This window comes from Capronia coronata (genome assembly GCF_000585585.1).
Source record: "Capronia coronata CBS 617.96 chromosome Unknown acBCG-supercont1.5, whole genome shotgun sequence".
Lineage (NCBI taxonomy): Eukaryota > Fungi > Ascomycota > Eurotiomycetes > Chaetothyriales > Herpotrichiellaceae > Capronia > Capronia coronata.
Genome location: NW_006912897.1, coordinates 375,054 through 402,258, shown reverse-complemented (window position 1 = coordinate 402,258; position 27,205 = coordinate 375,054). Strand labels below are relative to the sequence as shown.

At 52.9% G+C, this 27,205-nt stretch overlaps 9 protein-coding genes across 9 annotated transcripts; 4 read left to right on the top strand and 5 right to left on the bottom strand.

Moving 5' to 3' along the window:
* Positions 1 to 1,735: 1,735 nt before the first annotated feature.
* A1O1_05836 (uncharacterized protein) lies at positions 1,736 to 3,134 on the bottom strand (the record flags this gene model as incomplete). Its single annotated transcript, XM_007726720.1, has 2 exons — positions 1,736 to 2,872; positions 2,946 to 3,134. 2 exons carry the CDS (start codon positions 3,132 to 3,134, stop codon positions 1,736 to 1,738), a joined length of 1,326 nt encoding a protein of 441 aa, XP_007724910.1.
* A 3,150-nt stretch (positions 3,135 to 6,284) lies between these two features.
* A1O1_05835 (uncharacterized protein) lies at positions 6,285 to 7,992 on the top strand (the record flags this gene model as incomplete). The annotated part of the gene is made up of 3 exons (XM_007726719.1): positions 6,285 to 6,440; positions 6,496 to 6,680; positions 6,726 to 7,992. The coding sequence occupies 3 exons, from the start codon at positions 6,285 to 6,287 to the stop codon at positions 7,990 to 7,992; spliced, it is 1,608 nt and encodes a 535-aa protein (XP_007724909.1).
* A 1,356-nt stretch (positions 7,993 to 9,348) lies between these two features.
* On the top strand, positions 9,349 to 10,945 carry A1O1_05834 (uncharacterized protein; the record flags this gene model as incomplete). Its single annotated transcript, XM_007726718.1, has 2 exons — positions 9,349 to 10,539; positions 10,760 to 10,945. The coding sequence occupies 2 exons, from the start codon at positions 9,349 to 9,351 to the stop codon at positions 10,943 to 10,945; spliced, it is 1,377 nt and encodes a 458-aa protein (XP_007724908.1).
* A 1,010-nt stretch (positions 10,946 to 11,955) lies between these two features.
* Positions 11,956 to 14,025, bottom strand: A1O1_05833 (D-lactate dehydrogenase (cytochrome); the record flags this gene model as incomplete). Its single annotated transcript, XM_007726717.1, has 3 exons — positions 11,956 to 12,186; positions 12,357 to 12,523; positions 12,612 to 14,025. 3 exons carry the CDS (start codon positions 14,023 to 14,025, stop codon positions 11,956 to 11,958), a joined length of 1,812 nt encoding a protein of 603 aa, XP_007724907.1.
* A 1,494-nt stretch (positions 14,026 to 15,519) lies between these two features.
* On the top strand, positions 15,520 to 19,873 carry A1O1_05832 (uncharacterized protein; the record flags this gene model as incomplete). The annotated part of the gene is made up of 2 exons (XM_007726716.1): positions 15,520 to 15,770; positions 15,817 to 19,873. The coding sequence occupies 2 exons, from the start codon at positions 15,520 to 15,522 to the stop codon at positions 19,871 to 19,873; spliced, it is 4,308 nt and encodes a 1,435-aa protein (XP_007724906.1).
* A 932-nt stretch (positions 19,874 to 20,805) lies between these two features.
* On the bottom strand, positions 20,806 to 21,605 carry A1O1_05831 (60S ribosomal protein L21-A; the record flags this gene model as incomplete). The annotated part of the gene is made up of 4 exons (XM_007726715.1): positions 20,806 to 20,969; positions 21,068 to 21,227; positions 21,361 to 21,447; positions 21,540 to 21,605. The coding sequence occupies 4 exons, from the start codon at positions 21,603 to 21,605 to the stop codon at positions 20,806 to 20,808; spliced, it is 477 nt and encodes a 158-aa protein (XP_007724905.1).
* A 403-nt stretch (positions 21,606 to 22,008) lies between these two features.
* On the top strand, positions 22,009 to 22,861 carry A1O1_05830 (40S ribosomal protein S9; the record flags this gene model as incomplete). The annotated part of the gene is made up of 4 exons (XM_007726714.1): positions 22,009 to 22,054; positions 22,126 to 22,144; positions 22,237 to 22,335; positions 22,444 to 22,861. 4 exons carry the CDS (start codon positions 22,009 to 22,011, stop codon positions 22,859 to 22,861), a joined length of 582 nt encoding a protein of 193 aa, XP_007724904.1.
* A 703-nt stretch (positions 22,862 to 23,564) lies between these two features.
* On the bottom strand, positions 23,565 to 24,578 carry A1O1_05829 (uncharacterized protein; the record flags this gene model as incomplete). The annotated part of the gene is made up of 1 exon (XM_007726713.1): positions 23,565 to 24,578. One exon carries the CDS (start codon positions 24,576 to 24,578, stop codon positions 23,565 to 23,567), a length of 1,014 nt encoding a protein of 337 aa, XP_007724903.1.
* Positions 24,579 to 25,275: 697 nt separating this feature from the next.
* Positions 25,276 to 26,548, bottom strand: A1O1_05828 (uncharacterized protein; the record flags this gene model as incomplete). Its single annotated transcript, XM_007726712.1, has 3 exons — positions 25,276 to 25,315; positions 25,367 to 26,317; positions 26,370 to 26,548. 3 exons carry the CDS (start codon positions 26,546 to 26,548, stop codon positions 25,276 to 25,278), a joined length of 1,170 nt encoding a protein of 389 aa, XP_007724902.1.
* Positions 26,549 to 27,205: the final 657 nt, after the last annotated feature.

Below are 27,205 nucleotides of genomic sequence, written 5' to 3'. Positions count from 1 at the left end.
GAAGTGGCTTGATTCTGTCACAGTGTCAGCTGATATTGAATTCCGTCTCCCTCGCTAGCCTCCTCACTGTCACCAGGCTCCCCAATCAAGATCGGGTTCGGTGGACAGCCAGATCCACTCCATATCCGCCTTCCGCTCTCCCCTGGTCAGAACTCGGACTCACCTTTGAAATCACAGACTGTCCCCGGTGGACGATTGGCTAAGCAACCGTCCTTCCAAAGTTTTTGACAGCACGTGAGGCTCAGAGGTAGCAGGGAGCAGGGGTCTAGAAGCGCTCCATCAATCAATCCTGCTCCACTGACCAGGAACCGGTGACATGTGGTCGCTGCATTTCCTGGATCTTTTTTAGTCAAGGAAAGGAAGGTCATCAAATACTCAGCAGACTGACCATGGGTCCCTACTAGGATGGGGAGAGACGTGTCAGTCGTCGGATCGTTGTCTTGTCTCGATGGGTCCTGGGTTTGTTTTCTCCTTATACACGTCCATGCCCTTCGGCGCGATCATTTAACACTAGCGCATTGCGTTCTGCTTACTGCACAGTCGGTCGAGGGCCATTTTCATGTCTGATTATGATCGCAGCGGGCCAGGTTGGCTCAGAGCACCCAGTTCGGCATGCCGCATCTCTGCAACTTGCGCGAAGGGGCCCTACGCTCCTGCCGGCTGTTACAGCTTACTTAATGACCAATTCCTGCTCGATGACATTCGCGACGGAGATGGTATATACTTCGCAATATGAGGACGCTGGCCTTGCATACGGGGTCAGTTTCCTAACGTCGCTGCCGGATGATGTGATTCGATCCCTTATGTGGCACACAGCACCCTCTCTACAACAACACTCAATTGGCTCTGGCACTGGCGCTGAGGAAGAATCAAGAGAGAATACCCCTATCAGTTTGCGTCTTTGTTTGGAACATCAGCTGCGTCGACAGCTAGTCCACTAGCTAAGACTTCGCGGAGTACGCACTCACTACCTCAGCCTTGAGAATCCCCCTACCGGTTTGTCTCGATGGCTATTTTGTCCGCTCATGGCGCATACACATGTAAGGTACAACAACTCCGTCTGGAAGGGTTCGTGTGGAACAGACCATGCATCATGAAGACCACTGTACGATGAAGAGAAACCAGCGCCATCCCCAACGTATTGCAAGAAGCAGAGCGATGGAAAGAAAAGGCAACATGTCCAAAAGACAGGAAATCGTACAGATTCCATCGATCCTGAAACTGCTGTTCCATCCGTCTAACGAAATGGCGCATTGGATCCTCCGAATGAGGCTGAGGCAGTCATAAAAAGCCAGGGTCATGTTATCTCTAACCATATGGCACACACATCTCGTACATATCAATCATGTCCCCAGAGGTCTGACATCAAAGCTCGCAAGCGTTGTCTTTGTTCTTTCGTGGAACTTACCTTTCGTGGCATCACCTTCTCAAAATATCATGTCTAAAACGGTCCGGCACCCTCGCAGATCTAAGGCCTAACCTAGAGTTCGCAATGACAGGCACGGTTCATACCCCTGAGCTTGATGTCTAGTACAAGGCTGCAGGTCGTGGAGGTCGAGACCAGGACCCAGACGACCGTAGAGCAGGACAGAATCTGCTCACGAGAGGCTCTCGTCTCCGGTGACCCCTTTTCCTAGACCGACCCAACCCAACCGAGCGCATCACCAGCGCAAGCCGACGAAACTGACGCCAAACAACCTTGAACCAGACCAGCCATTTCCTCACTCGATCAAGTTCAGACATCCTGATAGCTGACAGTCCATTCTTTGGTGGTCTTGATGATCATTGCTTTGCTACCGTCGCTGCCGTGGCTACCACCCCCGTCGGAAGCAATACTCTCACTCCTCGCCCGAGCTCTCGCTCTGGTCGTGAGAGCAGGTCCGAGATTCTCTTTCTCAGCCTTGCTCGCAGCAGACACTCTGCCATTGGCAACGACACGGTTGGAGCTTGTGATGGCACGCCCTATGCCGACTCTGGCCCCCTGACGTGGGAGATCGAAGGATCCATCATCATCACCACCACCACCACCACCATGACGCGGGTCGTTACGCACGTAGGTATCAGCCTCAGCCTCGGCCTCGGCCTTGGCGTCGAAATCACTTTTGAGAGCCTGGCTTCGGACTTGGGAGGCCAGCTTGCTCTGCGCCATCTTGCCCATCAGGTAACTGTCGTTGCCGTAGCCAAAGCGGCCGTCGCTGTCCTGGATCATGCCGGACAGGTACCCGGCCTGAATGGAGTCCATGAAGGGCCGCAGGTGCGGGACACAAGCCGCGAAGACGCCGGCAAAGACCTCCAGGATGGTCGCGATCGTCGGCAGCCAGCTGTGGAAAGTGATATCGGACCTGCGGTTGAATAGCACGTGCACCTCGCACAGGCGCCAAATCGTGCAGCCGACGGCGCCGACGCGGAAGGAGAATGCAAAGCATACGGCCACTTTCTTCTGCCGTGGAAGCTGCAGGTTGTATACCAGGTAGATCGGCATTCCCATGATCGCGACGTCGGTCAGGATGTCCACAATCCCCGTGGCGATCCAGAATGCTGTTTGGTCGAAACATACGTTCGTCGTGATGAGGTATGAATGTGGGAAGTTGCATTGGAATGCGCTGGCCAGGCTCGAGCTCAGAGCCCAAAGAACGACCACACTGCCCACGGCCAGCATGGGGATGCGATAGCGTTTGGACGGCGCGAGAGCCAGCAGGAGCGACAGTGTCGACAGCTTGGCCAGGGAAAGGCTGACGATGTACAGGATGTTCCATGCATATTCGGCCTTCTGGAAGCCGTCGTAGTCACCGTTCGATATGGTTGACACCTTCGAGCCAAGTCCATGACTGACTTGGTTGTTGATGACAACGGCGAATCCAATGGATGAAAGCTATTTGCGCGCAAGTAACGAATGAATGTCAGAAGACTATGTGCAGTGGTCGGTCAATCGGAACCTCTCTTACCATGGCTGCAATGATGATGCTGTCTGTCCAGACCAGTCGTCGAAGAACGATAAGTTTGCTAACCAACACGGTCACTACCGCCAGACACATGGTAGTCATGGCAATCCAAGATACCAAGTTCACCACAGGGCCTTTCTGCGTCGTGGAAATCGAGGGTACGCGCGCAATCAATGAATGAAGGGGGGCCATGATTCTGGGAGCTGCTCGTGTCGCGATTGGGATTGACCGGACTGTTATCTCGCCGGGCAGAGTTGAGTTCAATTCATTTGTAGGTTCTTTGCGACGGAAATGAACTGAAATGAAAGAGTATGGACAGTGTCGTTGGCCATGGCGAAGAGGGACCTGGACGAAGACGGCACTCTTGTTGGAATTCAGACATGGGATCTTGAAAAGGGTTGGTCCTGCTGCATGCGATGCGACGCAGCATGAAATGTGATAAAGTTCACTCTGGGAACCGATGGATGGTCTGCGACTACCAGGATCTTGCTATCTACCACATGTTAGCAAGAGAGTGAGGCAATAAGAACCCGGGTACCTGGCCACACTTGTTGACTGGGGATGTCTCTGGGTCATGTCCGTTCGACTCTCACTCTGAGCATAACCAATTCCTGGCCTCCAAGGTTGGCATGGCCAGACTGCTAAAGCCTGTCTCGCCCCAACTCAATCATCCTCCCGACCGTGCTTCGCAGGGCAGAACGGAGACCGGAGTGTCTTTGACACGAGCCGAAGATGACCTTGCAGGTTAGGCTTGCATGAAGCTTTCCCGCTAAGAAAAGCGAGACAGAGGCGCACCCTCCCTGAAAGGACGTAGAAGTATAAATGTCTGGTTATATCCCCTTATCCCTTCACTTTAGCGTCCGCTAGGGCGGCCCACAGTCGACAGATACGAGGATGAACGACATTCCTGCACCCGCGTTGCGTACGGGGGAGCGAGCGGCTTCAGGCTCCCCGGACACGGGGCTGGGTGTATGGCGGCGATGATTGTTGGATCGACCGTGGTGGTTACGACACTAAGATAGTGACTTCCATCCTCCGGACTGCGTAACATCAAGCCTAGTATCCCGTTGCTGGTCGATCATGGAGTAACATGTGATCGATCAGTATCTCAACCCGTCACCCTGTACAAGGTTGCGTGCTTGATCAGAAAATGCATGTAACGCTTCGAGCTTGGAGAAAATGGACTTGCACCGGGGACGGGGCTAAATGTGTGGTTTCGAACCAGTGTAGATGTGGGACCGACTGAGGGTCTCATCATCCTCTGGGGTAATGCGGTCTCGCTTTTCCGGTATGTACGTACAATCAAGTCCTCTTGTAAAGTGATATGGTATATTTTGGCCAAATCTACTACATACCTGGGGCACCTGCGCCACGGAACCCTGGGGTGTCGTCGGGACCTGCATCATACATGTCCGTTCCTGAGATTCGGGGTCGATTTTCAGTTTCGGGAGAGCTTATCTCGCTGTCGGGTCGTCGTGCGTGCACATCGACGCCTGTGACTTTCAGGCCCGTTTCACAAGCGGACAGAAAGGACAATCTCAATCGTAATGCGTCCAGATCAGTCGTCCATGCCAGGCACAGCTACAGAGCAAAGCCCTGGCTTGATCCGGGGACCTAGGAGGATGATGCGATAAGTGATAACAGGCGGCGTAGATCGCCTCGGTCAGGGACCAAAGATTCGTATGGAACGGCCCAATTCATTCTTATCTTCCGACAAGGTAACAGACCCTACCCCGGACGTGCATGCAGCAAGCCACATACATAACACAACGCCGCAAACCCTCTCTCTTCCACTAGAACCCCTTGGGCAGAAAGCTCCGCGAACCGCGAGCGCACGCCGGGCTTCATTGGAGAGAGCTACGCACTCGCAAGCAGGCTTCGAGGGCTTGCATGTTACCGAGGTGCTTCCAAAAAATGGTATATCATCTGATTCGACTATGTCTTTGAATGTGTCAAGGGTAGAGAGTGGCTGCCTCTGGTGTCAGCTTCAATTGTAAAAATGCATGTGTAGTAAGAGTGATATCGGTTCATAAGGTCCATTCCTCTGATCTGCGACGTCTTTTTGATCGTGGCATTTGGATGATCAGCGACTCAGGATCCATGCTGCCAGGGGATGAACAATCTCGTGTAGACATGGAAATGGGGAAGGTGAACGATCGACTCGTGTGACAGTCAGTTATGGATGCAACGCCGGGGTTGGCACATCCTCAGCAATTCATCCGCGGTTGATACGACAGACGTTCCATGATTTGTTATTGACTGTTATAGGCCCAATTCCCGGAGCACATGGTACTGACCAAACCTGGCTGGCACAACGCGTTGGTGCCTGGCAAACGTCTTGTCTACCCAGAGTGACTTCGACTCGCGCGGCAGTATGCAGCAGTGTGCAGGGTCATCATGCTTAAGCTCGAGGCTAATGGTGAGAGTTTTGTAGAGTGTTTTGCGTTGGCTGCTGGCGAGGCTCTAGTCCTCAAATCACAATCAGACGCCTCCTCGAGCACGAATACGTAGTCTCCGGGAGCAAGCGCTCACGTGTGGCCTGCGTCTGCTCCTTAGATGCCGGAGATTATGTGCAGCAACCAGGGCCAAATCGAGTAGCAATCCATGTCGTCTCAGGGGAAGCGTTGCATATTGTCCGCCACAAAAACTGCAGTACGAAGTTGTCGTTTCGCACTCCTTATGGTCATCAGAGGTAATGAGGTTGGGGAGAACCCAACTAGCAATGGTCCGCGAAAGTCAAGAATCGGTGTCTTGTTCGGTCTCGACCCCTTCGGTAGAAAGCCATAGTTCGGCACTTGCCCGCGTTCACTCTGCTGTTGAAGGGTGTAATTCCCTGTGAAAGTCACGGTTGACTAGAGCAAAACGCCCCGGTCGCATAGTTTTGGCTTCGCTGGTGCTGTATCCCGCGTCAGATCCTTACCCGGCGACATGATCGTCGCGTTAGCCGGCAACCACCTGCCTGCGAGCCACATGCAGTGGGCATCCAGAGGACTTGTCCAGGGAGGCTTTCGCATTGTGAGCAGGGATTGCACCGCCGTCTCATATCAGGCCTCTTTTCCTTGCGAGGTCCAGAGCTCGGATGAGATACTGTCTTTGATCTGCCCTTCGCGTGTTACCAGCTAGCCAGTCCACACTTTGGGAACCACTGTATTCTCACCCGTTCACTGGAAACCGCCATTCTTGTGTCTTTCGAGTCTCCTTCATCCAAGATCAGGACGTCCCACAACTGTAAGACTGCCGGAACCATCCTCACGCTCTAGCTCGAACAGACTCCCGTTTGCTACTACAAATCAATAGCAATAGCCTGCTTTCCAGCTGATCACTTTGGTCGACAACGCAAAGATGGGAGACACGTACGCAATGAAGGGCGGCAGCAAGCTCGCCTCAGAGATCTACCACTCCAAAGTCTCTTCGGATGATCCCAATCATGTTGGAGAGAAATCAGTCAATCGAGATGAACAGGAGATGGCGAGGCTTGGGAAACGTCAAGAACTCCGGGTGAGGCGGTGAATGTTTTCTTGAATCTGCAAGCGGCCTCTGACTCTTGTGACAGCGCAACTTTGGCTTCATGAGCATGCTGGGGTTTTCTTGCACCTTGATGATCACCTGGGAAGGTCTTCTGACAGTCTTCGTGTACGGATTGACCGACGGTGGACCAGCAGGCCTCATCTATGGATACCTGTTTTGCTGGCTGGGCTATTTCACAGTCGTTGCTTCACTTGCTGAAATGGTATCAATGTAAGTCTTCAGGAAGAACCATGGTCTGTGTCTGACTGGCAGCAGGGCTCCGACCGCAGGCGGTCAGTACCACTGGACATTTCTGTTCGCCCCGAAATCATGCCGAAACTTCCTCTCTTTCATCACAGGATGGCAATCCGTTCTGGCGTGGCAAGCCTGCTTGGCATCAGCAGCTTACCTAGGGGGCACCATCATTCAGGGTCTGCTGGTGCTCAACTATCCAACTTATGACTTCCAGCGATGGCACGGTACTCTTCTTCTGTACTCCGTCATTTTGTTGGCGATGCTCTTCAACACCTACCTGGCGCATCAGCTTCCAAAGGTGGAAGGTGCCGTGCTGATTGTGCATATCGTGGGCTTCTTTGGGGTGCTGATCACTCTGGTCTACCTTGCCCCTCATGGTAATGCCCATGATGTATTTGTCCTGTATCTCAGCAACGGGGGATACGACAAGGGAACGTCTTTCTTTGTTGGCCTCATCACGACAGTGTTTGCTTTCATCGGGGCGGATGGAGCGATCCATATGAGCGAGGAGATCCGAAATGCTTCCACTGTTGTGCCTCATTCGCTGGTGGCTTCGATCGCCTTGAACGGCACAATGGGGTTTTGTATGCTGATCGCGATCCTGTTCTGCATCGGTGACATTGACGATGCCCTTTCGACTCCTACAGGCTTCCCATTCATCGAGATCTTTTACCAGGCTGTCAGATCGAATGGTGGAGCCACCGCCATGAGTGCGATTGTCCTTTCGTTGATGATCTTCGCCACGATCGCAGTGCTGGCCGCAGCGTCGCGAATGATGTGGGCTTTCGCTCGGGACAACGGGCTCCCTGGTTCACGATTTATTTCTCGGGTAGAGCCTCGAACCAAGTTGCCTCTGTACTCGGTGGGAGTGTCAGTGGTCATCACCTTGCTGCTAGGGCTGATCAATATCGGCTCTTCGGCCGCTTTCAATGCAGTCGCATCGTTGGTCGTGTCTGGATATCTCGGGAGCTATACGTTGCCCATGGTCCTGTTGCTGCAGAAGAAGATTTTGGATCCGTCGTCCATCCACTATGGGCCTTGGACATTGGGCCGAGGGCTGGGGATTTTCTGCAACGTCTTTGGACTTGTTTGGATTGTCATCGTCATGATATTCAGCTTCTTTCCTTCTGTACGCACCGGTCTGACTCTTCAAAGCATGAACTGGTCGTGCCTGCTCTGGGGAGGAACCATGCTCATTGGAGTGGGAAGCTATTTTGGATACCTACGAGGAAGGTACAATGGCCCAATTGTCGAGACGGATATCATTGAGCAAGTACACGGCGTCTGAGGACGTCAACGAACGACACCAAACTTGGGTTGTCCTGGAACCCCGAGATGTCATGGTGTACTAGTATGTTGGGTGAAAGTAAAGCCCTGTTTGCGTCCTGGGCCAAGGTTACCATCCTAGGTGTCGTAGCTGGGTTGTCTTTGTATACAGTAAATGGTCTCTCGCAGCGCATCAGGTGGCATGGGCCAGGGAGGAGAAGGTATATAGGCATTGCTAAAGGCAGTAGCCAGCGTGCTTGAGGCAGAGGAATGAAAACATGTAGAATCAATCGAGGGCAGCCTCAATCTGCTGCTTCCATACCATCAACCAGCCAGTCTTGATTGTCCAAGACCATGCCGTCAGCTGGGCAGGAAAGGGACGGAAAAAGGGGCTCGCGAGGAGCGAATCCTGCTTCTCGGCAAACATTCTACTTTGGACACAGGTGGGCAGTCTATGTGTGGCTCACATGATAGACTAGATCTCCTACACCACTCGTGACGTGGCTTGTTTAGTGGCCTATATGCTCCGCGTTACTTGTTGGTCGCAGAGTGAAACATGATCAACAGCGGCGCCTCAATTCAGACAACGCTTCATTAAAATCTTCATCAGCATCAAATGCTGCCAAAACTGTCGAAGAACGCATCCCGGCATGTGCCCTCTGCGGCTACAAAAGAGAAGCACTCGGAGAGAAGGATCGTGCACTCCCCTAAACCCGCACTATTGAACGGCCGGTCTCAGTTGCGACATGTGAGAACTCGGAGCAAAAGAACGCTCAAGCCCCTGGCGATCATGAAAGGGAAACAAGCCTTGTTGGCCACTTCCCGCCCAGAGCCTTCCTGGCCCGATGCCAATGAGCGCTTCGGTGGCTGTTTCCACAATCTGTCACTGGGGGCTACCGCTGTCTCAGAGCATTCGAAACTCGAAGCGATCGTCGTGACACTTTGCAAACTTTGGATTTGTGGAGAATCACGACTATCCCACCCCTGCTCCAGATTAACATGACCGTTGCACGGGCGACTCGTGTGTATCCCTGAGTTCCCCGTATGTTGTAGCTGACGTGGTCGTTTGGGAATTCTGTCGGGTTGCGACTTCACCTTCTCTTGCCCCTTTTGTTGTTTGAACTTCAAGTTGGTTAGCAAGAAGTATTCTATCCTCTGCCCGCGTCTGAGATGCTCACGGCCTCGGCCGACAACCATGGCCTCGTCCTGCAGCAGCTCTTCACGGCCCAGCACCGAGGGATCGCATGTCGGTCTCCTGAATGAGAAGCACGACTCTTACCTCGACGAGGAGACGGCGCAAGCCGCCGCGTGGCTGAACCCGCCTCGGTACCTTGTCACTACGCCATGCCTTTCCTTCAGATTTCTCGCCCGGTCAATAATGAATCTATTCAACCTCATCCTCCCCAGTTTCCTTCAACCGCGACAGCAAAATGCACAGTCTTCGACCGACAAGGTCTCTCCAACCGCGTTCCTCGACGGCATGCGTGGCCTCGCAGCCTTTGTCGTCTTCATCTGCCATCTGACATACGGAAGTTTTGATACCGGCCATGCCTGGGGCGCGAACCCAGAAACAGAAACCGAGCGCCAAAACACAGAGACCTACAAAGGCTTCCTACGGCTTCCCGTCGTTCGTTTGCTATACTCCGGTCCTCCAATGGTGGCGATATTCTTCGTCATTTCTGGCTACGTCCTCGGCTACAAACCGATCAAACTGATGCGCTCACGACAAACCGAACAATTGATGAACACGATGAGTTCTTCGGTCTTTCGTCGCGCACTGCGTCTCTTCCTGCCCTGTTTCGCGTCAACGCTCCTTGTGGTCTGCCTGGCGCAACTCAACCTTTACAAGCTCACTGAAGACTTTGCCAGTCAGATGCGGACCATTCCTGAAGACCACTGCTACACCCAGCCGAACCTATGGCTGCAATTCACAGACTGGATGCAGCAAATGCTGATATTTGTCGATGTTTTTGACTGGTCTCTGTATGCTGGCTCGGTGGAACTCGACAGGCATCTGTGGACCATTCCTGTGGAATTTCGCTGCAGCATGGCCCTATTCCTAACGCAGGTGATGGTCGCAAGGATGTCGACTAGACTACGGATTTCGACACTGACGGCGCTCATGATATGGGGTGTCTCATGGACCAGGTGGGAACTATGGCCATTCTGGGCCGGTATGGTGATTGCTGAATTGGACATTACACGAACCTCGAAGGCGGTGGACCTGCCTTGCCCGACCACAGTGACTACACCGCAACGATCAGGGCTGTTCGCCAAAGCCTTTTACTTTACGACGTTCCTTCTCTCGCTCTTTTTGCTGTCTTATCCAGACGCCACAGGCCATGCAACACCCGGCTATATCACTCTCACTCGCCTCATTCCCGTGCAATTTAAGGAGATGCACCGCTTCTGGCCAACTGTCGGCGCCATACTGATCATCTGGTCAACGTGTCACTTGGAGTTTCTCCGCCGAAGAGTCTTCTGTTGGTCTGTCATTCAGTATCTCGGCAAGATCAGCTTTCCGCTGTACGTTATGCATGGACCGGTCATTCATACATTAGGGTACTCGGTAAGCAAGTCCAGACCCAAGCCTTTCCGCACGAAATTCCATTCATGACTTCGAGACAACCGTTTTATCATGTTCCCAGAACGGAACATGACGATATGGACTCAACTTGACCGGTTTGATTGCCGCTGCAGTTACTCCCAAATGCCGAATTCTGCTGCAACTCAACCCTGATTGATTATAATGGCGGATAGCATAGCTAACATTATATTCATGTTCGCAGATCCTCCCACGAACTCCGGAAATTGAAACGCCAGAGATAATGCGTCAATTCGAGCTTTCCTTTCTCAAGTCTTCGGTCGTCATCGTCATCGTGGTGATCTGGACGGCGGACATCTTTCTGCGGGTTGTCGACACGCCCTGCGTCAACCTCATACGGAAGCTGGAGAAGACTTTATTCCAAGCTTGAATTTGACTTTCACACTTCCAGTCTGTGCTACATTCAGACCAACGACATAGACGGAACATACTCACGAACACATGCCCATATACCCATACAGAACTTTGACATAATTAATTTGAGTCCAGCAAGGGCTATCCCACTTCTGGAGATTGCTTGGACAGGAGGTACAGGTAGACGAGACTGGTCACAACTTTGAGATAGTTGAGTAGGAAGTGAGATAGACTTTTCATATTTGCAATGGAAACAGCTTTTCGGCGCAAACAAGGACGGACTGAGACACGCTTGACCAGAAGTTCGTGTTGGCAGATGTGCAGTGTCCCCAATGATTGATCCTCCTGATTGCTTTTCGGACATGTCAAACATTATGTCAAGTCGAGGCTCAACAGGTCACTTTTGCCGTCCCATGCTTCAAATGCATTCCCGAGGAAAGAATCGAGAAGTCCGCCATTAACTCGGAGATCATAGCCCACCCAACAAACAGCGCGGACTGATATTTCCAACATCAAGCTCGACCTCGAGCCCGAGCGTACCATGTCATCATGATTTTTTATTTACCTGCCCGTCCGCCTCCGGATTTCAGAATCAGCAAGTCGTCCCGATGGATGCACGAGACTGTTGATCTGTCGTCCAAGACCGAATTCGGCCCACCTCCACCACCAATGAGTCAAGTCTTGATGGATGGGGATAAACTACCCACATGACTTCAGCCGCCCACGGTTTCCTGACATTGGAGGCCGGCCTCTTTTTGAGAACCGACCGAATCGGTAGAAGCAAGGGTATGATGTATGTACGCCTCTGTCACCATCAACGATGAATCCCGAAGCGTAGGATCCGCGTGGTGGTGTGCAGCTCGTCATCAGACCTGCTAATTCCGGGACTGGGACAGGGACATTATGGCTGTGCCAGAATATAGTGGGTGGTAGGTTGGCTGCCCGGTCATCGGTGCTGCTATCATGGGTTTGCTCAGCAGAAATCTGAAATGCTTTCGATGACATGCGATGTATTATGGTGGTATTTTATTGTTTGTTGCTCGGTCTGTCGAGCGTCGACGCCGCCGTGGCTTGGGGTTGATTTTTCGTCTTGTCGGCATTGACGGCTTCAAAGATTTTGCCCGGGTTCATCAACCAGTGCGGATCCAGGCTGCGCTTGAGAGTCTGCATGACGCCGATGGTGTCGAGGCCCAATTCTTCGACGAGGCTTTCCTTCTTGCCTAGGCCGACGCCGTGTTCGCCGGTGCAGGTGCCTTCCTGGAGAATGGAAAACAATCATGGTCAGGAAAAGATATTCGTTATTCTTGGGGGTAGAAAGGTTGCGAGCACACAAGGAAAGGATGTTCTTATTCTTGGCGGTAGAGAAGGTTGCGAGCACACAAGCAAAGCAAAAGAGGAAGCACAGAGGAGGGAAGAGCCGAACATACCATTTCCAAAGCCCGATGGACCATGTTATGCACGACATGCTCCACGCGTTCTCTCTCGACAGGGTCTTTGCGGTTGTACATGATCGAGGTGTGGAAGTTGCCGTCGCCGATGTGGCCAAGGACGCTGGCGAAAAGACCGAGGTCGTCGAGTTCCTCTTTCGTTTTATCTGTGGAACGAGCGGGATCAGTCAGTCAATCGGTCAGAAAGAGATGATGCTGACGTGAGAAAGAGGTTGTTGAATTCGAACAACTTACCAACAATATCTGGCAGTCTTGAGATAGGGACAGCCACGTCGGTAGACCATACTTCATCACCTGGGCGGCGCAAGGACAACATGCTCCACAAGGCTTCTTTGCGGGCCTTCCACAGATCGTGGGCCTCGACGTCGTCTTTTGCGTAGATGAAGTCTTTGGCTTGGTTGTTCTTGACGATGCGAGTGGTCATCTTGATGTTGTCCTGTACACTGGCCGGGGTGCCGGCAAACTTGAAGAAGAGCGTGGGCACCTCCTTCCAAGTCCTGTTGGTTCCTCCGGCCCTGTTGACAACCGACATTTGCACATCGTCCATGATCTCCATCGCCGCTACGGGGACGCCGGAGCGGATCACCTGCATGGCGGCGGCGGCCGCGTCTCGAATGGTCGGGAACGTCACGACCGCGACCTTGGTTTCGGGAGGGACGACGGCCAGCTTGAGAGTGGCTTCAGTCACAATCCCCAGAGTGCCTTCGGCGCCGACAAAGAGGCCGGTGAGGTTATAGCCGGCAGAGGTCTTGCGAGGTCTCCGTCTGGTCTTGATGATCCGGCCGTCCGGCAGCACCACGGTGAGATTGATTACCCAGTCCTTCATCGTGCCGTAGCGAAAGGCGTTGGTCCCGCTACACGACGTGCCGACCATACCGCCGATTTTGGCCGATGGGCCAGGATCCACGGGAAAGAATAGGCCTCTGGACTGCAGCTTCTGGTTCAAGTCCATCCACGACACCGCCGGCTGCACCACCACATCCATGTCGTCGTCGTGCACGGCCAGGATCTGGTCCATGAACGCAAAGTCGATGCTGATGCCGCCGAAGGGAGCCGAGAAGTTGGCTTCCAGGGACGAGCCGCCGGAATAGGGGATCATGGGGATTTTGTACTTGCATGCGACTTTGGCGATCTGGGACACTTCTTCGGTGCTCTTGGGATATGCCACTGCCACTGGTAGTTGGTCGATGTTGATCGACGACCACTCCGAGTAACCGTGGGCTTGGAGGGTTTCGTCGTCGGTGCTGATGGCGTCTTCACCGAAAAGTTGACGAAGCTCATCGATCGCCTTGTCCATTTCCTTTTTTGACGCATATTTGGGAAGTCTGGGCTGGCGAGGATGCAGCTCGTCGACGTGGCTGCCCGCATCGTTCACGCCGACCACATAGCCGATCGAAGCCAGTGCACCGGCGAGGAGCAACACCCTGCTTGTCGTCCATATGGGAAGATGAGGTCTTGCTTGTAGCTCTGCTGCGGTGGCTTTGGATGATGAATAGGTCCTTCTGCCACTACGTGCTTGCCTGAATCCCTTTCCCGGCTGCGATGGGAGCGGCACTCGGCATGCCGTGGGACGAGTTGTTGTGGAGGCGATGGTGCGCTGAGTCCATGGTTCAAGCAACTGCAAGCCGCATCGCATCTTCCCCGCCATAATTGTTGGATGGGTTATTAGCACAAGAGCCACATGGATTGGAAAAGCAGTGCTACAGCAGATGGCGAAGATGTAGACTACTAGTATATCATCATTGCTCTACTACCTCGGGAACAACGCCGACCCCTGGAGTTTGGGGTTTTCTTTTTCTCCGTTTACTGTCCACGATATTGCGTGCTTGGGGTCTGATTCCCCTTGTCCGGCAGCAGAACCCGGGGCTCGGAGCTGCCCGCAGATGGCGTTACAGACTCCAGAGTAGACAGCCAGGCGTGTTTGTCTCTTAAATCACCTTTTGGGATATATCTGGATACATCTGGAGGATCCTCACTGCAGTTGATGGGGGTGATCTTTGATGAGTTATGGTCAGTCGAGCAACCAATTACCTAGGTAGATCTGTTTGCCGCATCCCCTGTCCTAGACGTCTGTGTGCCTGGTCAAACGCCTGGTGTACAAAAGTACATATACCTACAGAATGTGTGATCTAAGAACTGGCTCGGCAATCGAGATGGTCTCTTGTATCTGTGCCTGTGCACATAGCGGTACTTCTGTAGTATATCATCTTGAACAGCTTTGGAAATCTCCTGCAGTGATAATCCCTTGTCCCTTCCCAGCGTATGGTATGGTCAGAGGGTGACTTCCGATGCTACCGTGGACATCTGCATGACGTTGTGAATCTAGTACAGCAGTGATGCAATATGCTTATTGAAGAAAGAGATGGTTTGAAGAGTTGATAGCAGTTGTTGCGAGGCTGGTAAGAAATCTCTTCGCCATTGAATCTCATTTACAGGGGGCTTTTATACGTCCGCACGCTTCATCCTTCCCTGCTGGTCGTTTGCTGTGAACAACCAACAGCACTTGTTGCTTGTTACGGGATCCCACAGATCTGCTTGCAACTCCCGTCTCCTTGACTTCTGGTGTCTTACTTCACTTGATCACCCTGTGAAAACAAAGAGGGTAAATAAAGGACGCAGCGGTGCACGCAACCCCTCCAACGCAGTCTGCCCACCCACCCACAACCACAACCACAACTTCAACCACAACTTCAACCACAACTTCAACTCTCAACTTCAACTCTCAACTCGTCGCATTTTCTGCTTCTCCAGCCTGTTCTCTCACTACATAGCACAAGCTCCTCTTCCTTCCTCATATCAGCCTGGTACCTTCCTCTTTACCTTAACCACAGCTGAGTGTTTATCACTGCCCAGCCGCTAAGGTTCGGTATCTGACGGGTACAGGCTGCTCCCGCCCGCTAGATCGGCTCCTTGACCTTCTAACTTGAGATTCAACGTTGACCGACCGTGACAGCAACTTCAACTTGAATCACAACACTTCCCTTCTCTCCTCATTCCCTCTCTTTCAGCATTTACTACTCCTCTCACATCACCTTGCCTTCTCCTCTTTGGCACTGGACGTCTTCCGTTCGCCTGCATCTGAGATCGAAGTCTCTTCTCAAGGCATGGCAGGCTGCCCTGGCTACAAGATCATTGTCCCATAATGGATTCTCGACGATTGGCCGTCAGCCGATCTGGCTCGAGACCAGTTCCACCACCTCAGGGTCGGCCTCCCGCAAGAGATGAGGATTGGAGAACATGGCCGTCTGTGAGGGTCTTCGTTCCCAATTTGCCTCCTGGCACCACCACCTACGATATCCACAAGAACCTTCATCGCTTTGGTAAAGTCGACTTCATCCGCATCGAGGAAACACCACAAGGAGTATTTGCCAGGACGGCTCTGGTCACTTTCAAGTACGAAATCTCCATATCCGCACTTACATTACTGACTCCGTCGCAGGCCACCGCCTCCTCGAAGAGCCCCGTGGGATTCAACTTACTACAGAAATGGCATTGAGTTCCAGCTTCGAGAGCCCCAGGGTGATGGCAACCACCGGGTCAGAGTCCTGCTTGCCAACAACCAACTTTCCATGCGTTCTGTCGAAAGCCCTGTGCGCAGAGGTATCAAGTACAGCCCGGAGATGACCTTGAATGGGAAGGCCATTGACTTTGGCTACTTGGAACGTCCCAACTTGATGGTGATCAAAGCTACCAAGCGCGATCCTGCTGCTGTCAAGCTGTTCCTAAACCTTGACCGACTGGAAATTGAGGTCCATTTCTCGGTTGTCATGAAGTCCAAGGGCAAGTCCACGGCACGGGACTACCGCTTCTTTGTTGCTCTCGATGATCAGTTCTCCATGTGCGAGATACCCCAAGGTCCCACCACATTCCTGGTTTTCCATCTCAAGAACCCACCGTGGTACTCCCGACAGCTGAAGGAGGCCATGCAGATGAGCCACGATCCCAAGTCTCACAGATGGACTGCGGACGATACATGGTCTCGACAGACAGATATCGTGGACGACAAGGAGAGTTACAATTTGATCGACAACAGTCCTGTGTCCATTCAGAAGCTCCATAACAGCATTAACATTGCGCGTTGGACTACCTTCCGTCTCACCATCGACTCCAGCAGCTCAAACTCCCCGACCTCTCCGGTCCGACAGTTCGTCAAAGCTCTTGAAGACTTCAATGTCCCCGTAACCCAGAATCCTACATTTCAGGTGGTCACAGGTCCGCCCGGAGATGCCCCTCTCTGGAATCTGCTCGATGGATTGACCCACCGATCAACCTCCCTAACCGAGCAGCTGTCTGCTATCTATCTTCCCTTTGAGTTGCGCTACCAGCTAGAAGTCTGCATTTCCCAGGGTTGGCTCAACGAATACACTATCAACCAGGCATTTCTACAGCAGCTCTCGAATATGCCATTGCAGCGGGCTAAGCAGATGCTTATCCACGTCGACTCTCACCAGCAGCGAGTTTACGACCCAATGCACATCTTCAAGGACCTCCGATACACTAAACCCGTCCGAGCCCGTGCACTGCCTGCCAACTGTAGGGAAATCCATCATGCCACAGTCACGGCGACGGGGGTACTTTACCATACTCCTTCTGTGGAGATTACCAACCGCATCATCCGGAAGTACCAGCGCTACAGCGATCGGTTCCTGCGAGTCCGATTCGAGGACGACTCATACCGTGGACGGACGAGATTGTATCCAGCCACCAACGGCAGAATGAGACTTATCTTCGACAGAGTCCGACGTACCTTGAAGCAAGGTATCGTCATCGGCGACCGACATTATGAGTTCCTGGCATGGGGTAACTCGCAACTCCGAGAGCATGGCGCCTATTTCTTTGCAACTACCCGCAACCCTCATATCAGCCCCAACACGATTCGAAAAGCCATGGGTGTCTTCGACCGCGAACAGGTTGTGGCAAAGCGAGCGGCCCGAATGGGTCAGTGTTTCTCAACGACCAAAGCAGTCTCGGTTGTCAGCAAGCGGAACTTCAATAAGGATCCTGATAAAGATATCACAAATGAAAAGTACAATTTCACGGATGGTGTGGGCAAGATCTCAACCGTCTGTGCCCAGCTCGTCTCTTCAAGTCTCAACCTCAAGGGTCCGGTGCCATCGGCATTTCAATTTCGGCTTGGTGGTTGCAAAGGGGTACTCGTGGTCGACACGACACTGCCTGGCGTCGATATCAAGATCCGACCGAGTCAATACAAATTCCAATGTGACTCCGACGAATTGGAGATCATTCGTGTCTCGGAATTCTGGCAGCCGTTCCTCAACCGCCAGCTGATTCTGGTCCTGTCAGATCTTGGTGTGCCAGACGAGGCCTTCTTACAGAAGCAGGAGGATTGTATCAAGGCACTGGATCGTGCAATGGTCGACGACACAGCTGCACTACGTGCCTTACGTGACAATGTGGATCCCAATCTTGCGACCGTCGCCATCGCTTCAATGATTGAAGATGGCTTTCGACAAACTAACGAGGTATTCGTCACATCCCTTCTGCGGCTGTACCGGGCCTGGACGCTCAAATATCTCAAAGAGAAAGCAAAGATCCCTGTACCTCAAGGAGCATTCGTGTTGGGCGTCGTGGATGAGACTAGCAAGTTGAAGGGGTACACAAGCAAAATCCCACCATCCAAGAACCTTAGTCAACAGGTGAGAGAAGATCGATTACCGGAAATATTTCTCCAATACACCAACCAGCAGACTGGGCAACGAGAGATTTTGGAAGGCGTTTGCATCGTTGCTCGTAACCCATCCTTGCACCGAGGAGATATCCGCGTGGTCAAAGCTGTCAACCTAGTCGAGTTGCACCATCTTTGCGACGTCGTTGTCATGCCATCAACAGGTGATCGTGATCTTCCCAGCATGTGCTCTGGCGGTGACCTTGACGGTGATGACTACGTGGTGATCTGGGATCCCGACCTGATACCTTTAGTGTGGGATGCGGAACCCTTCAGTTACGAGGCGCCTGAACCCATCACAAAGGCGAAGATCACCAACGAGGACATCATCAACTTCTTTTGTGATTATATGCAGAACGACTTTCTGGGAAGGATAGCTCATGCACATCTCGCGGCCGCGGACTTCCTCAACGAAGGGATCAGAAGTAGCCAGTGCCTCGAGCTTGTCAACCTACATTCCAAGGCCGTTGATTATCCGAAAACGGGGGTTCCGGCCGAGATGCCCCGAGAGCTGGAACGGACCAGATGGCCGCATTTTATGGAGAAGAAGAGATCGCCACAATACAGATCGCACAAGATTCTGGGCCAATTGTACGATGCGGTTGAGAGGGTGGCATTCGAACCGAACTGGGAAGGATCATTCGACCAACGCATATTGACGCATCCTCCTCCTGCGGAGCCGATCATGGTTCTGGTACGCGGACTGAAGAAGAGTTACGACGAAAGTATGCGAAGAATCATGGCCCAACATCAGATCAGCACCGAATTCGAAGTGTGGTCTACCTTCGTGCTCCACCACAGCAAAGCCGCCCGGGACTTCAAGTTCCACGAGGAGATCGGCCAACATGCGAAGACACTGAAAGAGCAGTATTACGAAGTCTTTGTGGACGAGGCCGGGGGACGTGAGTTCGAGAACCTTATGCCCATGGCTTTGGCAGCGTATCACATCACATATGATGAAGTCCTCAAGGCTCATGAGCAGCGTTATCACTCTACCGAGACAGGCGAACATTTGTCCAACCAGGGCAATGCTAGCCCCTCTGCCGCCTCCAAATCGGGAGAAATGCCCTTCATCAGCTTCCCTTGGATTCTTCAGGATGTCCTGGGAAGGATCGCCAGGAATACATTCCTCGAGTACGATCAGATGCAGCAAGGCTCCCTCGGGCCCCGACCCTTTGCCACTCTTCCTCAGCAACACGACGATTTTGCTGCCGCCTTTGAGCCGCACGACAGAGACCGCGGCTATGGTAACTTCATGTATCTCGGAGAACATCTGCCAGATCCTTACGTGCCAGCAACAATCAACATCAGTGATGAGAACGTCTTTCCAGGTGATCTGCTCATAGAGGAGACGGACGAAGCGACGACCAAAGCCACAGCACCAGAGTTGACAACGGCCTCGACCACCATCGCGGCCAGAGACTCGACAACGCCAAAGCAATCTTCCTTGACCATGCTACTGCCTCCCAGATCCGTGAGAACTGCTAAGCTCAAACTCTCCGAGGAGCTACCTGCATCTGAGGATAGCTCTGTCGTCTCTTCCGCAATCAACTCAATGTTCTCCAGCACTGGAAGCGCCTCTGCCACTCCGGACGACATCTTTCCACCTCATTCAGCCCTGTCCAAGCCGCATGTCAAGTCCTCGCTTTTGGTAGACTTGGGCCCTAGCACCTCCAGTGCTTCGCAAGACTTGGAGCGCAACAAGGTCAAGACACAAGCCGCTACAACTCTCGAGTTTGATGATCCGGCTTACGCCGCTGATGGCGCGCTTGTGGCCGGCGATGACGACGAGGACGACTTCACGTTTTAACGTCGAATACAATGCAACGGCACAACACGATCCGGGCTGTGAACAGTCGACAGGCTCGTTTTCGGGCGTTTCTTCGGCGATATGGAGCCACGGGCGTTGAGCGAAGCCAGGCGCTCGAAAAGCATGTTCTTTCCACCCTTTTTAGTTTTTGCTTTCTTTTCCCTGTCTTCTCTGCATGGCATGTTACGGCGCTGTTGCTCATGATATCCCACGGCATTGCGAATGGAATTGGTGGCGCATTTTCAGGCGCATTCGATTTATGCAGAGTGCTACGAGCAAGCCATGACGAATGAGTCAAGCGACACTCTCTTGACCCGCCTGGAGTTTACATATGTTAGTTGAGAAAATGCCAGCATGCAAAAGTTTTGAAAACATTAAGTCAATTGTCGTGCTGTAGAATCTGCGTTGCTCTTCAATTCCAACAGAAGGCAGTATTCGTCTGCGGCGTTGTGGAAGCAGTGTAGCGTGGCTACTTCGTAATGCTCGAGGACTGCTACAATGTCTAGCAGTGGATGTCAATGATGGGGAAGACATGAGACAAATGCGTGAACAAGTTTTGCTTGGTATTGATCGTAGCCCTTTTATGAAAAATGGGATTGCATGCCATCGTCCACCGGCATTGGAAATGCTCATCACAGAGGCCCAGTTCCCCTCGCCTCGAACACTTTCCACATCCCGTCTGCCGCTTGATGCGCTTCAGAGTATTGGGATCAACTCGGGTCGCTCAATCCACCCCCAGCCTGCATGAGGGTCTGTATCAACTTTCAGGCACTCTCCAGCCCATGTGCGGTCCGCAAGTCTCAGTCCAAGGACAGGAAAAGCTCGCACGACACGAAACTGGCACGACTTCGACTTTTCAACTCCTCAAGCCCCACGCACACCCCACAAACATGAACCGTCGACCACCACCCAAAGATTGAAAGTGGCTTCGTTTAGATGTGGGTATCGTAAGGCTGGGCAGCGAGAGACTCGACTTCGGTGAATTCGACGACGTGCGCCGCACGAGGGCCAACGGGCTGGCGCTTGAGCTGGACGGACTCGCCCTTCTCCTTGGCTTCACGACGGCGCTGGGCGTTGGACTTGACTCTGTTCAAGACTGCAGCAGAACAACATTAGCATATGTTTCTGTTATATCCTTCCTCCTCTGATGCTTGCACTCCCAACAATGGTATTGTGCGGGCAACTTCAGCTTACATTCGTCTCTCGATCTCGAGTGGTTAACGTGCTCGAGGCGGACGTTGACTCGCTTCTCCATGTATCGGTTGCCGACCTTCTTGTTGATGATGACGCCGACGGCGGATTTGGTCACGTTGTACACGACACCGGTCTTTCCGTGGTAGACCTTGTATGGCATCTAGAAAAAGCGAAAATCCCCAACATGTCAGCCTCTCCGTGTCTTTTTAATGATCTCCTCGGCGTCCGACGGATTGGATCGTTGGTGCAGGCTTTTTGTGTGTTTGCCTAGGGATAGGTGGGAGAATACATACACCCTTCTGGACGGCACCGTTGGCCTTGATGTCGACGATATCTCCGACGCGGTAGGTTTTCAGGTATGTCGACAGGTGGATTGCGCCCTATTAAAATCGCAAGAGAGTCAGCCCGGCCCTTCCCCCTTGATTTCTTTGCCATGTCCATCTTCGATTGACTGCGCGGAATCATTTCGTACCTTCTTGCGAAAGTCACGGCTGAACGCATATCGCGTGCCGGATCGGAGACCTCCAGAGTGACCCATTGTGCCGGAGTGGTTCGAGGCAAACTTGTCGACTGGAGAGGGAAAACGACGAGAGTGGTGAGAGGTGTTGTATCAGACACTGTCGTTGCTGCGCAGTTTCGACTCAACTCTCGCAGAAAGTGCAAATGCCAAGACCGTGGGCCACACTGTGAAACTGGCGGCGAATTGAATTGCAAGTCACGGCACTGCAGTTGACTGGAGCGACTGGAAATTCCAGCTTCAGTTTTTGTGTGCGATTGCCAAGACTCGCCCCAGCGAAGCCCAAGTTCCATCCCTCATTTTCGCAATCAACGCACTTCCTCTGCACGAGTCAAATCCGTCGCAGCGACAACACCACCTTCTCCCTTCCTTCGATCGTGTCGACCTCGTTTTTGATTGTGACTGCACGACTTGCATCGCAATCATGGCGCCGCGATCCTACTCCAAGACCTACAAGGTCCCCCGTCGACGTAAGTCCCTGCGATGAAACGAAAAGAAAAGCATTGGAGGAGCCGAAAAGACTAACAGAGATTCTCTACAGCATTCGAGTCGGCCCGTCTGTACGTGTCTCCTGGCCACTGAGCATCAGCTTGCCTGTGCCTCATGTCTGAGATAACCATTTTCCTAACGCCGTCTGGCTTTTGCTCTACAGTGATTCCGAATTGAAGATTGTCGGCGAATATGGCCTGCGCAACAAGCGTGAAGTCTGGCGTGTCCAGCTTACTCTATCCAAGATCCGTCGTGCTGCCCGGTATGAGAAGACACCTTTTCCTTGGGGACGTAGCAGGCCTCGAATATCTGGGCATGTGTTGAAACAGGCTGTATGGACTATTTGACTGACATTCTTCGTGCTATCCAGTCAACTTTTGACGCTCGACGAGAAGGACCCCAAGCGTCTTTTCGAAGGCAATGCCCTGATTCGCCGTCTCGTGCGTGTCGGTGTGCTCGACGAGTCGCGCATGAAGCTCGATTACGTGCTTGCCCTGAAGGTCGAGGACTTTTTGGAGCGTCGTCTGCAGACTTGCGTCTACAAGCTCGGTCTGGCCAAGTCGATTCACCACGCCCGTGTGCTCATCAAGCAGCGCCACATCCGTGTCGGCAAGCAGATCGTCAACGTCCCCAGCTTCGTCGTCCGTCTCGACAGCCAGAAGCATATCGATTTCGCTCTCACCAGTCCCTTCGGCGGCGGCCGTCCTGGTCGTGTCCGAAGAAAGAAGGCCAGAGCCGCGGAGAAGAAGGATGAGGAGGGCGAGGAGGAGGGTGATGACGAGGAATAGACGATGCAATGCCTTAGGCGGGTCGGTTAAGTTATCGAACGGGGAGTTTCCTTGCATGGATGGTCGCCGAAGTGTCCGACCCAGGGGAGAGAAAATCTTGGTGATTAGATCACGGGGCCAAGCCTCGGGTCAATCGATGATTCAGTGCAGATCCAAATCTGATCTGGTCAAAGAAAGCCAAGTCGGAAGGGAAGACTGATCCCAGAAGATCCAAAAACGAACAATCCGCTACCTGGGACAGGTGAATCCTCGGAATGCTGTTTGTTCATCCGGCTGGATTCGGCCAGTTAGGTAGGTAGATAATGCAGAATTTCTACCACCGAAAAAGCTTAAATATGAGTCGCCATACCATTATCGTAGGCTCTTTTCAGTTATGCCTTCATGATTCATACTACCATATGATCACTCAGAAAACACTGAGACTCTGACAACACCGAATGGGTATTCCAAGTTCACGCCCCAACTCCACGCTCCCAAGTACTCAACCGGTAGTCAGTGCACCATTGATCACAGACAAAAACGTCAACCCGTAACAAATGCACAACAGAAAGCCACTTCCACCAGTTGTAGAAGCCTGGGTCATTCTCGGGCCGACACCAATGCAGCCATCGTCGAATTGTAATATGGGCAAGTATGGACGAAGTTGTTGCGCCAGCCATCATCACCAAGCCGGTGAAGACGAGCCGTGACTCTTGATCCAAGGTCATGATCCTTCGACACCTAAGCCCAAGACACCTCTCAACACCGTCTCCGAGCCACGATACCACCTCCCCAACTCCTCCATCTCATCACGCCCGCCATGTTCCCGACGCCGGCGCAAATCGACAGCCAGTCTTGTGGTCTCGTTCCGCCTCTTCTCGAGCTCAGCGAGTTCGCGATCCATCTTCTCGACCTCGCGGTCTTTAGCCGGCATCTGGCGCTGCAGGAGATCGATCTGGCGATCCAGCTCGGCGTTACGCTCCTCCTGCTCGTGAAGCGCCATCTGCATCGGTTCAAGAGCCATGTTCAGGCGCGGGTCCTCCTCATCGTTCTCGTCTGCATCATCGTCAACCTCAGCACCGTCGCCGTTCCGCCTCTGCTCTCTCTTCCGCTCCGCAATCAAAGCCTGGATCTCCGCGACCTCTTGTCTCAGCTCGTCGAGTTCGCGGGGCACGCGGTCCAACACCTCCAGACCTCGCGTGACGCCATCGTACCGCTGAGCCAGGAGACGCGCTTGCCGTTCCATTTCCGCAACCAGGGCGTCCACGCCGCCCTTTTTCGTCTGTAGCTCCGCCTTCATCGCGCTCAACTTGTCCTCGAGCGCGAGGTTGTCGCCGTGGCTGACCACCAAGGGCGGATCGCCGACGATGCTGCGCAGGTATTTCTCCTTGGTCACTTGCTCGAGGTAGCTGAACCGTAGTTTCGAGAACAGGTCTTTGTAGTGTGCTAGGTCGGCGGAGAGAAAGGCCGGGGTGAGGAGCGATGGGTCTGGGTCCGCCAGGTTGAGGTCGGATGCGCCTTGCGATGCTGAGGTTGATGAGACATCTGATGGCCGTTGGTGAGCTTGTGACTGAGATCGCGTACCAGCCGTGGCTGGTGGTGATTGTGATTCATTCTCGTGCCGCGACGACGACGACGCGGCTAAGGGTTCGGCGAGCGCGAGGATCGAGAGCGGTCGCGCGGATTGTTGCGCGCGCAGACTCGCCAACGTCGCATGGTAGTCGACGGACGTTGCCATTTTGAAAGCTCCGTTAGTGTGTAAGAGTCGGATTTCAGAGCTGGAGGTGCGCAGGGTGCATTCGGAGCACGAAGGGGTCTTGTACACAATACGATGTGGTTACACAAGGTGCGGTTGGGATCTTTGGAGACTCGCGCTCTGATCGCTCAACTCGGAAAATGTAAATAAACGTCACGCCAAGTTTCCAGGCTCCAAAACTCATGGAAGTTTCATCAGTCAATTCGACCCAGATAACAGCGCGACTTGTATTTGTATTTCTGGCACAGGCACATGTTGCAGGGTAGTCCGCACCGGCCTTCATGTCTCTGATGCTGATGTTGATCTACGATCGTCTTCCTAGCGCTACGGGGAGAGAAACGGGTATGATGAGAGGCTTGTCAACACTCTACTAGACGTGGCATTTGCAGGAAGCTTCCCACGCTAGAATCTATCGTCTCTTGCGGTGCGGCAGATGAATGTGTTGTACCATGGTACAAAGTAGGGAGCAGGGTATCTCTTTTATCAGAAACGCATCTTCCTAGCCAACCCATTGACGCCTGTTCTCATGCAGAATATTGGGGGTTCTCCTGTCTCTCAGGACGAGCTGGGAGGACTGCCTCCCATGTAATGGGTATGGGCACGGTCATATGTCCTCCATGACACTGAAGCAAATGTTGTACAGACAATCGACGCCGACGCGGCGGCCGTCGACATGATATTAAGGAGTCGTACCGAAGAGGCGGAGAATGATCTCGTACCTGACACATTGAGTCAGTGTGTGCATATAGATCCGAGACTGGTCAACTTACATTCCAAACATGATGGCCGCACTGGGTACGACCCTCAGCAAATGCGGTGTCATGCCACCATATAACCCGGCCATGCCCTCTTCCTTGGCCACCACTTTGAAGCACTGGACGAGCCCAGTATATTTGACCGTAACCTTGCCGGTTTCGGTGGTGATGGTCGGCGCCTGTCTTAATCTCGTCCTTACCACTTCGTGGGGATATGTAAGAACAGCAGCGACAAGTTTGGCGCCTGCAGCCGCGCTGAACTTGCCAGCCCATTCCTCGGTGTTGTCAAGCCATGTCCGCTGATAGCCTGGAGTGGCTAGTCTTTTGGCTTCTCGTCTCGCCAGAGACAATTTCATCCGCTCATACATGACCCATTGCAGCGTCGATTCCGTGACTCCGAGATACGAAGCTGTCAAGCCGCGATACAGTCCCCTGATGCCTTCGTGCCGGACGGTCTGCTTGATACAGTCCCAGCTGTTCTTGTATTGGCGCCCATGATTTGGGTCGTGACTCGCATTGTTCTTGTCCAGTTGCAACCTCGTCTTCACTAACCAGATTGGATTCGTGGCGGTGCCTGTGAGGATGCCTGCCGTGGCTGCCGCCACAAGGTGGATGCTCCATACATTTTCACGACCTTCGGGGTTGAAGTGATCATTCAGTATTCGCTTGCCATTGCCATAAACGTAAAAATTAATGCTCCGTGCCGGGACAACGCCGATCAGATTCGCGCCTAGGCCGCGGAAAAGCGCCCGGAACCCTTCATGCTGGTGTATCGACCGTAGGATTTGTAAGGTCTCGGCGAGATGGAAATATGCACTTCGGGGAAGAGAGAGGAGAGTGGTCTTTTGTGGCAAAGGATGTTTCGCATGTAGAGCGTTTAACTGTGCTTGGTAGTAGTCGGATTGTAGACGTGTCTTCAGGACATCCAGGGGACAGGTCAGGGCAGCTGCCGTCATACCACCGATACTGGGATACTAGTCAGTTTGCCTCAAGGCTGTCTGGAGCTGCCGTAACGCACCCGCCTGCCACGAAATGAGCCCATGGTTTAGCCACGGGCCCGTCCTTCGCTATCGAAGGCGCATTTTTCGATTGACCTTCCGGAACCACCAGCCCTGTCTCTCGGGCCTGAGGCAAAAGATTCTCTTCTGCTTTGGGGTCCACCTGGAAAGGCTTGGAGCTGGTGGTAGGAAATGTCATGAACGTTGCGCAAGGGCGCAAGACAAAAATGCAGTTTTAATGGAAAAGAAGGGAGGAGCGCAGAATAATGTACAACGTGAGGTGATTAAGGAAGGTTTCTGATGCGACCAGCGGCGCCGATTGTACGCAGGTGGAAATGGAGATTGAATTTGCTGGACTCCCAGACTGCGGAGGTCAAGGCAAAAAGTCATTATTGCAGCGTCATCGCCAAACAGGCTCAGAAGCGAGAAAAAGCTCCCAGATCGATCCATCACGTGCAGGCCGTCACGTGTATGAATGTCACGTGTTCAGCGGTCTTGAATGCTTTAGGTGTAGTACCTACTAGGTACCTTAGGTACCTTACCTTCTCACCTTGTCATTATTCCAGCCTTGTTGTGCCCCTAGTACTTCGCAATTCAAGCCACAGGACATTTATGGCGTCAGCTCGCATACCTCTGGCGAACAGTGAGGACCTGCCGTGGCTTTTTACCTATGCAGTACACGCTAGATAGGCCGTCTCCCTCGGATAATTCGGCAACCTCGGTCATATTGGACCCGACTACAACTTGTAGAGAATGACTTGAGTGCCAGGTAGAAGGCAGATCAGCTTATACAAGGTTCAGCCGTGTGGTCAGCAGACCGCTGTGGAGAAAAGTCAGGCCTTCCACCAAAGTCAAC